At 40.5% G+C, this 13,214-nt stretch overlaps 1 protein-coding gene across 5 annotated transcripts in view; it reads right to left on the bottom strand.

Annotated features, from left to right (window-relative positions):
• Window positions 1-13,214, bottom strand: part of STX17 (syntaxin 17) — a 328,399-nt gene that overhangs the window by 240,151 nt on the left and 75,034 nt on the right. For all 5 annotated transcript variants that reach the window (XM_088445683.1, XM_088445679.1, XM_088445680.1 and 2 more), the window contains one exon: window positions 1,498-1,708. In XM_088445683.1, the coding sequence (XP_088301809.1) occupies window positions 1,498-1,708 (211 nt within the window). The remainder of the gene's footprint in view (window positions 1-1,497; window positions 1,709-13,214) is intronic.

Consider the following 13,214-nt stretch of genomic DNA (forward strand, 5'->3'; position numbering starts at 1 on the left):
CTTTCCCACTTACTACGATGCAATTATGCTTGGTCGCATAATGGATTGGACGAGGGCTGGAGATGCTAGACAGTGGGTTCAGCTGGAAAGCTACTCAGCCTCTAAGGTCCTCTCTAAATATCCATGGAGGTCCAAGGTTCCTGGTTTGTCTCATCCCACAATAGGCCCTACCCTGGTTCGATGGAATAGACTGAGGAGATGTTCATGGATATCTTCTCTATTTTCACCCCTGACACCGTTGTTTGACAATCCCGACTACCCCCCAGGTACTTCTGGACATCTATTTCACAAATGGATTGAGCGGGGAGTCTCCCGGGTTGGGCAGTTGGTGGAATCAGGTAGGGTCATATCTTTTGGCTCTCTCCAGAACAAATGGGCCCTGCCAGCAGCAGAAATTTGGCGTTACCTCCAGCTAAAGCATTTTGTTCAAAGTGGAGCAGTGCGAGTGGCTTGCAATAGACCTTTGACCTCCTTTGAGAATATGTGCTTGATGGATACTCGTCCGACCCATTCTCTTTCTTTATGTTATCGACTATTGATTGAGAATATATACTCTTTACCCCCCAAGTTTCTAGATGATTGGGAAAGCGATTTAGGAGTTTCTTTCTCCCCTCAGGACAGACTTAAGATTTTTGACAATTCTTTTGCCAGTTCAGTCAGCTACTCTGTTATTGAAACACATTATAAAGTGATCACACGCTGGTATAGGTGCCCTCAAATACTAGCTAAAATGTTCCCTACTGTATCTAACTGTTGTTGGCGATGTAATTCCGCAGAAGGCTCGCCCCTACATATCTGGTGGGACTGCCGGGCATTGCGCCCCTTTTGGGAGAAAGTGACTTCTGTTTCTGCATTAATTTTAGGACAGGTTGTTCCCCCAGATCCTTCCTTTTGGCTGCTAAACCTATATCCTGGACCGTTAACATTATATAAAAAATCTCTCCTCAAATTCCTTAACAGTGCAGCGAAAGCTGTAATACCTATTCACTGGAAATCAGTAGCTCCTCCATCACTTAAGGAATGGTTTGCCCGAATAGACCTCTATATGGATATGGAGGATTTACGTCTTGGAGTGGAGAAATACGATGAATTTGCTGCCACTTGGCTCCCTTGGATTGAGTTTAAAACTTCCACTGAATATGCCACAGTTTTGACTTGAATATTTGGTGTTCAAGGTCTCCCTATTCCCCCCATTCCCCCCATGTGTCTTCCCCAGTCTGGTCTTTTTCGTCTATTATTTTGGTGTATATATGTATGTGTGTTTGTTTCGTATATATATATAGAAATATATATATTTTTTTTTTCTGATAGTGAATTATTCATTGTATGTTTTGGATTTCTAATATAGGTTTCGAAAATATATATCAGTGTATAGCTTTATTCTATATAGCAATGCTGTATAATTTGCATTTTGGAAGTGCTGTCTGTTTTTTCATTTAAAACCAATAAACATATATTGCAAAAAAAAAAATAAGAAAAATACGAGAACTATTTTACCTTTTGCTGTTGCAGCATTCTGTATGTCAGACAAACTTTCTTTATGTGAGTTTAAATCTTCAACTGATTTTGAGTGAAGGTCCAAAAAATCATTTACTGAAGCAAAAGCCATCTCTTTTACTGGTTGTAATACTGTTGTCAAGAAATGTCTATCTTCTTTCCTCACTTTAAGCAAAAGTGTTTCCATCTCTTGTACATTGGCTCGAAGTTGCTAATAGAAAAATAAAACACTTGTCAATTTATATTAAATATTTCATTTTAAATAAACTAAATGAACACATTCTATTAACATTCATAAAAAACACCAAATATGTTCTGTGCTGGCAGTATGGAACCTTCCCAAATAGACAACACAGCTGCCTCAAATAGAAGTGGCTAGTTTCTGAAAATAAAACACAAAAAAAATAATAATAAGGTATAAGGCAGTGGTTCCCAAACTGTGTGCCGTGGCACCCTGGGTTGCCCCAGGACACTTGCAGGGGTGCATCAGTTTGGTGGTCCAGCACCAAATCAAATTATTTATGGTTAATGTAATGTAAATATGTGGACAAACAGAAGCTCAAACCTGTTCACCACCACATAACTGAACCTAAGGATGACAGGTAAGCACACTTTACTTCACTGTACTACTTTACTTAATTTTTCCTGAATTTCTCAATAACAAACTTAAACTTAGGGGTGCCCTGAAAACAATGCTGATACTCTAGGGCGCCGTGATTCAAAAAAGTTTGGGAGCCACTGGTAAAAGGTGTTGCTATAAATTAAATAACTTAAGCCCAGGCTTAAACATTATGGGGTATATTTACTAAAGTGTGGGTTTTTAGAAGTGGAGATCATGATCTAATTTGAAACGTGCTTATTCATAAAAAATTATAAGACATCACTGGGCATTCATAAAACCATACCATACTACACTTAAATTATTTTCTCCAATATATTTCACAATCATATCCCTCAAAATCCTATTAAAAATGACATGTTTAGTAATTCCTGGCTCTGATTTTGAAATCTTTTTAATGTTTTGCACCAAATTTGTTTTTGGCACTGACCAAATTATTCAGGAGTTCTACTAATGTCCTTTCTTAAGCTACTGTCATTTGTGGAAATAAAACACAAAAAGCTTATTTAAAATCTCTCTCTTTATCATATACAATTATTTTCCTAGTTCATCTGTTAGTGGATATTATCAGTTTTCTTTTTCTTGACGACTAATACTTAGGTTTACATTTCCTATCTTTTCCTTATTTCAATATTTTTATACATTCCTTGTATTTCCAGAATTTTCGGTAATATCTACTAATAAAAATGTATATGTACATTATTAATATTTTTAAAAATGTTTACAATTAGTCTCTGTGCTTCTATATAATAGTACACTTTCTCAATCTACAAGCTTCAATGGGCCGAATTCAATGCGATGATGAATAGCCACGGGAGGGAGCTCCCGCAGCTATTCAATACAAGGCGCTGTTTGCCTGGTTGGGAATTGGTTAAGTCAGAGAATGCCGGTTCTTGCGACTTAGGCCCGTATTCAATTAGAGGCGAAAAGTCGGAAAGGTTTCGCCTGTCCGACTTTCCGTCTCCTTCGCCTGTTTCAGAGGTGAAAACTTTTCTTGCGCGCCCCCTCTTCAATTCCAAACCACGCGAAAACTAAAAGCAGCGAATGTGGAACAGGTGGAAACTACTAAACTACTGTCAGATGTAGGAAAGTCAGTCTGTACCCCCCAAAATTATGCACCTACATAGGGAATCAATGTACATGTGTCCTAGTACCCCTAATAAAAGTGTTTGGGGTACTTAAGTAGTTTAAATAGCTTCTTATTAGCGTTTCTGCAAAAGTGGTGAAGAATGGCATAAAGCAGTATTTTTTGTTGAAAATAAGTAGTCCAGTCAAATTTGGAGTACTTGAAAATGGGTGCAAGCATATTTAAATGTTTCAAAAATGAAATAAAAAAAAAAATTAAAAACGCACCTGCAATCCTAAACACACCTGACCCATCCTTGCAGACCACCCAGAAGTCTATTTAGCTAGTTTTTACGCTTGTCCCCCCACTTTTTAGCCCCAAAAATGAAAATACTTTTTTGGGCCTTTTGGGGACTGTGCCAAGGGTTCTGGGTCATTTCCCCACATTTGCCCCCCAAAATAAAGATTTTCCACTTCTTTTCACCTGCTATTCATAGGCGATTCACCTGCTATTCATAGGCGTAGCCAAATTCCGTCTGGAATTGAATTTGGAGAAAAGTTCTGACCAAGCGAAAAGCGGCAATAGGCAAAACTTTTTCACCGATTATGGCTTTTTGCTTCTAATTGAATAAGGCCCTTAATCTGGATGTTAAGGCGTGGTAACCGGCATTCTCTGACTAAAGTGCCGGGGCGCGCAGCTGCTCGCCTGGCACTTTTGTTGGATTTCTCCTTGCATCCCCAGGGGGGTGCCAGAAGAAATCCTTTAGCCGCCCAAACAGCACGGGTAATGAATAGCTTTGGGAGCTCCCTCCTGCGGCTATTCATCATCGCACTGACTTGAATTCGACCCAATATTTGTATGAGTGATATAAAAATTCTAGTTTTTGTAGCTCCATTACAAAAACATTTAATTGAAACTGAAGTAAAATGTTACCATGCTGTGATTAAAATTACGTAAATTACCCACTCACTATAACATTACATCTAGCAGAGCTCCTCCTCTAATTGGTTCTTTTATCTCTAGTTTCACTGTACTATTATATCTCTGGATAGTTATTTAAAAAAAAACGAATCAATTTCTCTCTACAAGTACTCCTAACAAATGGACTGATTACATATACACGCATGAAACAAAGTAATGTTCTACAATTTTTTTCGTATTTTAACCCTAATCTCCCCCTAGTGCCTAGCCCTAACCCTCCCCCTAGGTCCTAAACCTTTCAGTAGTCTAACCCTAACCCTCCCCATAGTGCTTAACCCTAACTGTTCCCTCCGGCAGCGTAATCTTAACCTTGACCCAAGGGCCTAAAACTAATCTTTACCCTTACACGAACTCCTACCCTTAAAAATATTGAGAAAAAAAAACATAAAAAATATGTCGACCATTTGTACCTGTCGGCCACCTGACATCCACCTATTGACTATCAACCTAATCATTCTCCACCTTTCATCCAGATCCCACAAAGCATCGTCTCTTTCAAATCTGGATTGTAACAGATCAAGACATCATTTATAAATCATTTAGTCCTAACATTTTAGAAATCTAAATCCATGCAACAAATAACATATAACAGATTCTATATTTTAAATTATTTATTTAGCACTAAATAAGCTAAAATGAAGTGGCACTGTAGAAAATGTACACCCCATCATTTAGTAACTTGTAGAGACTCATTTAGCAGCAACAACTTGTACACATTTCTCTCCTCCTTACAACACTGCTACAGTTCATTGATATTGTGGGCATTCAGAATCTCAATGGAGTTAAAGGTAGGTTTGTTTTTGCCAATAATGCAGGGGCGTATTTATAATGCGTGCAGGCTGTGCGGTACACACAGTCCCCCTCCGAAGTCCCATGGAGCAGCGCTGCACGAAACGCCTGGAAAATGACAGCTACCAGCGTTTTGCGCATGTGCAGTAGGAATCACAGGGAAAATGGCTGTCGCAGTAGACTCCAGGCACAGATTAGTGCCCGGAGTCTACTGCTGCGGTCAGTTCGCTGACGGCAGCCGGGGAGAGAGGAGGGGGCCCTGGACGGGGAGTGAACACGGGCCCACTCCTCTCTTAAAACGCCCCAGCAAACATGGCATTGTGCATTAATAAAGACTCACATTAGACTTTTCTGACAATTGTGTTTTGTTCAGATGGAATTTTGCAAACCGGCTTATTACTACAAGTCATGCTGTCTATAAAATGTAAATGAACAATAAATGTTTGCGCTATTAAATAAGCAACATTGGGTGAAAGTAAATAACCTAGAAAAGAAAAAGGGAACATGCAAGATAAGGAAAAAGAATGTAAAATGGTGGATGAGATTAGAATAAGACAGTGTAGGATCAAGGAATATTAAACCAGAGTGGACCAGAAACGAGAAGAAAGTAGGGTAGGCAAAAAGGGGGCAGAGTAGGGGTTATAGATCGTGTAATGGAAAATGGGCTGGTGGTGATGGGAGAGTCAGCAGCAGCACACAAAATGTATATAGCCCTTCTGGGGAAGTATTTCATGGGAAGCTTTGAGAAAAGCTTTTAATGAGGAACGTGATTCTTGCCCTCTCTCCCCCTAGCCATCACAAGCAGATCTTGGAACTTGTCAGCTGCTCCTTTCTTCAGGGAGGAGCCATTCAAACGGCTACACTGTCCATTGTTCTGCTTGCTTCTGAGAGCAGCGGACTTGGCAGTGGCAGCATGATGACGTTACAGTCCTCTCTGTATGGAGTGTCGGACAGTTCACTGTAGCAGAACCAACGCATTTCATCTCCCAAGGTAGACAAAGGATATCTGTGCTGATGGGGGGCAGCTAAATAGAGCGCTACTGCTCCTGATATATTCAGTTCAGTGCTAAAAATAACTTGTCACTATAACAGCAGATCTACAATTCCAATTTTCCCTGCAACCCTGTCTTTCTATATACAATAGCTCAGAGGCGGACCGTAACAAGGGACTGAACAGTGTTGCTGCTATATCATTGTGATGCACATAACCATTTCAAACAATCCCATGCACAAAAATGTATTTTTGTACTGATCTTTAATTCCTTGTATGCCTATTTTATGTTGCAGTATGATTTTGTATATCTTCTGGGGGACAGAATACTAGAGGAAAGTTGTCAGTTCTGCATTGTAAGGAGACTGGGCCATAATTCTGAAACGTTCAACATGTCTAACTTTGTATCTTAGTTTGCATATAGTTTACTAGGTACTTAAGATTAGTATTTTTATAGCAAAGGAACTGGTATAAAGTTGGATATAAGGCATAACGATACATGGCGCGGGTCACTTGTGTCGGTTCTGTCTTTTGCCTTTTTATACTAAATTGTGTACTTTTTCCTCAGTTTTGCTACTTTTACTTCTATGGTGCCATTCTTTCCTGAATGTTGTGTCTTAGGGCCTAATTAAGCAATTTACGTTAATTTGATATATTTATAAATCTCTGTTTGCAGATCTCCGCATTTGTAAATTTGCTTCTGTGATGTTGGTCGTAGTAAGATTTACTGCTGCTGGCATTTGGAAGCGGCAACAGAGAAACTGGGGGTGTGTCAGACCCATTTTCCGGGCATGTCGAAGCCAGTGGCTGCATTCTTGTAGACAGCTTCTCCGGCCCTGGGAGCATGATTTTCCTGATCATCCTGAGTAACAGAGACACAGTGGCTGTGCTATAAAGTCCATCTCAGAATCAGGCCCTCAGTTCACTCATTGTGAACTAAGGCCCTCATTCAGAGCCACTCGCTAGCGGCAGTACGCTCGTTCCGAGCGATGTTCGCACATCTGCGCATGCGTACGGATCGTTATACGCATGCGCGAACCAGTCAGTGCGGCCGAAATTCATGTGCTCGCAAAATAGCGAATGCCTGATAATTTGAGTGACAGGATGAGGCGTATGTGGGTGGTAACAGGGGAAGGTGCTTGAAAACGGGGAGTGGAAATCAGAACGCAGGCGTGCTTAAAGGTCAAAACGGGCGTTTTATGGGTGTGCATATTTAAAACAGCAGCGTCATTGACCACGTCACTGGGTTTTTTTTAAGCCAGAACTGTTCGCAAAATTGTGGTAGCAAAAACCAACCACAAGAATAGCGAGCAGTTCATACGCTGGTCGATGTACTCGATTAATCTAATAAATAGCGGACATGACGTATGGTGCGAGCGGCCAGGGGGCATTTTTAACAAATAAACGAGCGTATGTTTTGCTCGCTCGTTCAGACTTAGAGGTGTGAACAGACTGCAATTTGCGAACGGATCATTTGAATAGCCACCCCTTGTTTTTGAACGAACGACCGCAAATAGCGAACGGCTCTGAATCAGGCCCTAAGTACTTAAGATTTAGTGTTTTGGCACAGCTAAGTCGCAACGTTCGTGGCATGCTGCCCAGGCCTATGTGGCATGATTTGAGGATAGGTGTAAGTGAACACATCTGTATAACAAACAAATCTGTCAAAAAGCAGGCAGGCTGTTTGGGGCTGTAGAAGGAGACTTGGAAGGCCGCATGTGGCTCTAGGGCCACCAGGGGCTGGCTGGCAACTTTTAGTCAGGGGGGCACATGCAATCAAATGGCCCGGGCGGGGGGCGCAGACTGAGGCCTGGCACCGTAGATGCAGATGGAGGGCCGCGCCCCGGGTCGGTCCGCCTCTGCCCCCATAGCATCAGCAGTAGTTACGCCACTGCACACATATACAGTAACACACATAGTCACATACATACAGTTACACACATACATACAGACACACTTATTCACAGTCACACACTAATACACACATTCATACAGTCACACACTAATAAACACCTAGTCACAAATTAATATACACACATAGTCACATACATAGTTAAACACATACATATACACATTAATTCACTGTCACACACTAATACACACATACATACAGTAACACTAATACACACCTACAGTCACACACTAATACACACCTACAGTCATAAATTAATACACACACATATATACAGTTACACACACACACTTTCATAAATATAGTCAGAAACACATACACACACACACTAATACAGACATACACACAGTCACAGACATACACACAGTCAGACATACATACACACACTTATACAGACATACACACAGTCACAGACATACATAAACACACTAATACAGATATACACACAGTCACACACAAACATGCATAAACACACTTAATGTAAACACATACACAGACATACATACACAGTCAAACACATACATACAGTTACAGAGACACATATATACACACAGATACATGCATAAAGTTACAGAGACACATATATATGCACAGATAGATACATACACACAGTTAGAGACACATATATACACACATGCATACAGTTACAGAGACATTTATACACACAGATACATATATATATATATATATATATACACACACACACACACAAACACACAGATACATACATACAGTTAGACACACATACATACACACAGATAGATACATACATACATACAGTACATACATACAGTTACAGAGACTCATATTTACACACTTATACACACAGATACATACACAGTCACAGAACCCCTCCCCCCCCTTCCTCTCTATCACCTTACAGCCAGGCAGGGTACAGCATACTCACTGTTTATATGCTCCATCTCCTCCATCCCCTTTCTCCCATACGGCTACTGCTGGCCTGGCACTGACTGCCGTGTAGCCCCGCCCCCTGTCCCGACTCCGCCTCCCTGTTAGCCTCCTTCATTCGAACTGCACTGCACTGTGACACTGTCACTGACTGCAGCTGCAATTAATGGCCTGGGGACCGCTGCGAGAGAACGGAGAACAGGAGGCGGGGCAAGAGGTAGGACATCCAATGGAGCATAGAGGACCAGCCCCAGCCAACGTCCTTCCACAGCCTGCGCTGCTATGTATATGCAGAGCACGGCTGCGGGAGGCCCCGGGTCACTAATATGTTACCGGCCCGGGGGGGCACATGGCACCCTGCCCCCCGGCCCAGCCCGCCCCTGCTGCTAACCATCACTGTTCTAAACTGTACAATGATAGCTAGGATCAAGTTGCTATGGGTGAAGGCCCCCATACATCAGCAATCTGAAAACCACAATTGAACAATTTGAAGATTTATTGCCCAATCTTAGGATTTCCCAATCGAGCAATCTGCGCCCATACACTACAGATCTTTTTCAGTGATTTGCAGATCGATTGCAGCAAACACAGATCTGCCAATCTTGAAAGGCTCCATCATTTTGCTAGAAACGGTCTGCAAATCTGCTAATCATGTCCATACACTAGCAATCTACAGCCCCAATCGATCTGTGAAATCCAACATGTTGGACAATCTGATTAAACAATTCCAATCACTTTTTGGTTGCAATCTGTGATCTGTGAAGCCCATACATTGCAGATTTTTATTCACAATCGATTGCAAATTGCACGATTGCTGCAATCCATCTCTGATATATGGGGGCCTTTACAGCTTTGTTTTTGTTTCTTATACTCACTGAACTATATAACCGTTTTTATAAATGTTCCTCGTTGTTATAACATCAATACATAATTAATGCTGAAAATATAAGAAATTTACTTAAAAGAATCTTCAAGGTCATAGATAATTGTAAAGTGCAAAAAGAAAACTTAGATTTTGCAGTTAGATGCTGGTAATCTGTATGGGCTAACAAGTATTTGTCCTATCCCAATATTCATTGGAACATATTGTTATTAATTTGAGTCTTGCTTTTACCTACTCATTTTACAAGGTTTTGCAAGTAATGTCGATGAATCATAAGATTGTTGACAGTTTATTAGTTTATTCATAACAAATTTTAAAGTGAATATCAGATTCAAGAAAGGTTATAGTACTATATTAGGCATATAATTATTGTAATGGTATTTTTTAATATGCTTATCATGATAGCAAATACAGGTTATTAGCTTCTGCAAATAAAAACGCTAACATTTCTAATTATACAAGCATGGATTAAAAGTAGAGTGCCTGTGAATATATTTGTCTAAAACCTGTGGCTAATGCCTCAAGTAAATATTGACTCAAGGTTTCCTAATGCATTTACAAACATCTAATTTGAAAGAACAGTGTGCACAGAAGAACATCTACTATCACAATAATTAATCTGATTTCTTTGTAAACAAACAGAGCAGAAGTCCGTTGGCAAACATTTAAATAGCTTACAGCAAGCACAGAATATGTGCAGTGTGTCTTATCTGGTTATTAAACACATTTAAAGTCTACATTTGCTATAATGACAAAACTATTGTTTTCTGCAAATTTGCCAGTATAATTTGTTAAACTAGTTCAATAGTAATACATATATATATATATATATATATATATATATATATATATATATATATGTATATATATATATATGTAACTCATTCCTTCTCATTGATACAGCTGGCTTAATGTGCCATTTTTTAAGCAGGCCAGCTTGTATAGTATATGTAAATAGTTGGACATTGATTGATATTTGCAAATATAAAATCATTGTCATTAGGGTCATTAGTATTCAGTGTAATGTTGACATTATGCTGCATGGGTGCCTGATACTTATACAAAATATGTCCACATTAAGCAAAATAGGTGAACTAGGAAAGTGAATGGGAAGGCATTAAAATACTTTATTTGATTTTTCTAGCTTGTTCTTTTTCTTCTTGCTAATATTCTGAACTTGAACATGATCAATGTCCCTCCAGTACTGTAAATCATTTGTATTATTAAGCAAATACAAGATAGTATGTCCTGTCCAATTGATGTTCAGGGGCAGAGCTGTATGTCTCCCGATCCTAATTATTGTCCCAGTAACAACACAATGACATGGACCCGTTTCCATGGTAACCTCAGTGAGTAGCCCTGGGTGCCCTGGACAGAGTAGACCTGATTCTGAGTCGCACGTAGCTCTGTATACAGCCACATTCAGCACATGTGTAGTAAAGAACATACACATCTTTGCGTATCTCCGGATGATTCTGAATTGGACTGATCTCAACAGTCTCTCTGTGGCCACTAAATGGACGCTTGTGAAGTAGAGCTTGGTATGCTCGAAACGCGTCAACGATAGCAGGACATATCCGCCACGAGGAGAGACCCTGGAGCCTGGTAACTGGTACCCGTTGGTTAGTGACTACTTGGCATTATCCGGATGGTCAGCAGTGCAAAAACACCTATAACATCTATATTACGATTCGCAGGGCCAAGGGCCCCCATTGTTTTAAGAAACTGGCTTTTTGAAAAGCCTTATTAGGTTTACTATTTGTTTTGATGGCCATTTAGAGCCTAACTATAGGAGTATGTTTTTGCATGCTACTTTTTATCCATGATTTAATAAATGTGTTTTTTGTTGGCAATATTATACTATTTTGGATTTTGTTATTTTCTCTCCACATATTGAAAATTGCCTGTTACACTGTTCTACGAGGGACCAAAAAAGAGTAACAAAGTTTTCCTTTATTCTATGGTTTTAGCGCCACCCGGTAGTCACACATATATGTATTTTGTGACAAGGGGTATAAGGTACCCACGTGTGTCCACTAGAGGCTGCTTTACCGGGATGCGCTAAGGTGTTGTATAACTAGATTTCTTGTTTCTGGGTGGCAACTGGACAGCAACAACACAAAGGCATGCAAGAGAACCGTTCTGTGGGTGTGCAATACGAGTGAGGACAGCTGCATCAGCAAACAAAATAGTGAGGCGCTGCGATGCATATGCATGAAGACGTGTATAGTCACATTAGCATTACGCCGGCAAATATTTACTTTCCAGATGATGACGAGCCGACTGAAAATCAGGCACAGTGTTGTGACCAAAGCTTGTTCGTTAACTTCCAGGACCAAAAGACAATAGAAATATTAAAAAAAAAGTTGTCAATGGCACTTAAACGCCATTAGACATACTATACATACACACAGCTGCTGTCGATGTGAAGAAGGTGTGCAAACCTTCACAAGGAAAAATTAAGCAAATGTTATCGCTGCGCTTGTGTAAATATTGATTGCACTGAGGAAGCCCCAACCAGGTGATACGTACGTTTGCCCTTCCCTTCGGAAGCACTACGTCGGTACACTAGCACAAGGAGAAGCTTCGGTCCTGAACCACCGACTCCCCTACTGCCAGCACTTCGTGATTGCGCACACAACTGCAGCCTCTCCAGACCCCAGGTATCCTCCACTCTGGATTGCCCAGACAGCAATCACACACAGCCTCCCTGTGCTACTTAGTAACAGCAGTTTGTTTCAACAGGGCATAAGAACTTATCTGTCCAAATAGACTGAATATTAATTGTGGATCAAGTGGACATTCAAGAACATATTGAGAATTCTAAATATTATTAATACAAATTGTTCCAAGAGAGAACCTGCCCGGAAGCAGCCTTCAGCTTTTCTGGTGATCAAGTGCCGACCAACTTAAACCTGCACACACGGTCTGTTAGCAGAGCGATATACCAGCACCTGACGATAGCCAGAGTGCTAAGTGCTCATGGACCCCCACTAAGTGCTTCACACCATCGCCACTGGAGACATGTCAGTCTTAAGAATATTAGAATTTCACTGTACTAGTCTCTGATGAATATAGCAGGCAATTATATTAAAAGATCAGAGACCGACTAAATAATTTGGAAATGGGGCTGCAATTGCAGCCTATTTACAGTGATCACATTGGATTTGTGATGGGATGCGGCACACAATAGACTTGTCTCAATTATACTACATATCTAATTAATTGTTACATTGTATTCACAAACTCTTCTAATCCAGTGCTGGAGACTGTGATACGGCAGATTAACACAGAAACGCTGCAACTGCAAGTCATTACCGCAATTGGGGTATGAGCCAACCGTCAATCATACAGTATACTAATTTCCTTATCCTCCATCAGGATTATTTTATCCCTATACAACAACCAATCAAGTAAATTTGTGATTGCTGTCATTTTTTATACCTGATCCCACCGGTTAAAAAAAACAAAAACATCTACGTACCGGGTTGGGTATGGGATGCCAGCGCTCGGGATCCCGGCTGTCAAAATCCAGATGCCGGCATCCCGAAATGGCTAGCATACCGA

The sequence above is a fragment of the Taudactylus pleione genome, unplaced genomic scaffold, assembly GCF_031769625.1.
Source record: "Taudactylus pleione unplaced genomic scaffold, aTauple2 ptg000386l, whole genome shotgun sequence".
In the NCBI taxonomy this organism is placed as follows: Eukaryota; Metazoa; Chordata; class Amphibia; order Anura; family Myobatrachidae; genus Taudactylus; species Taudactylus pleione.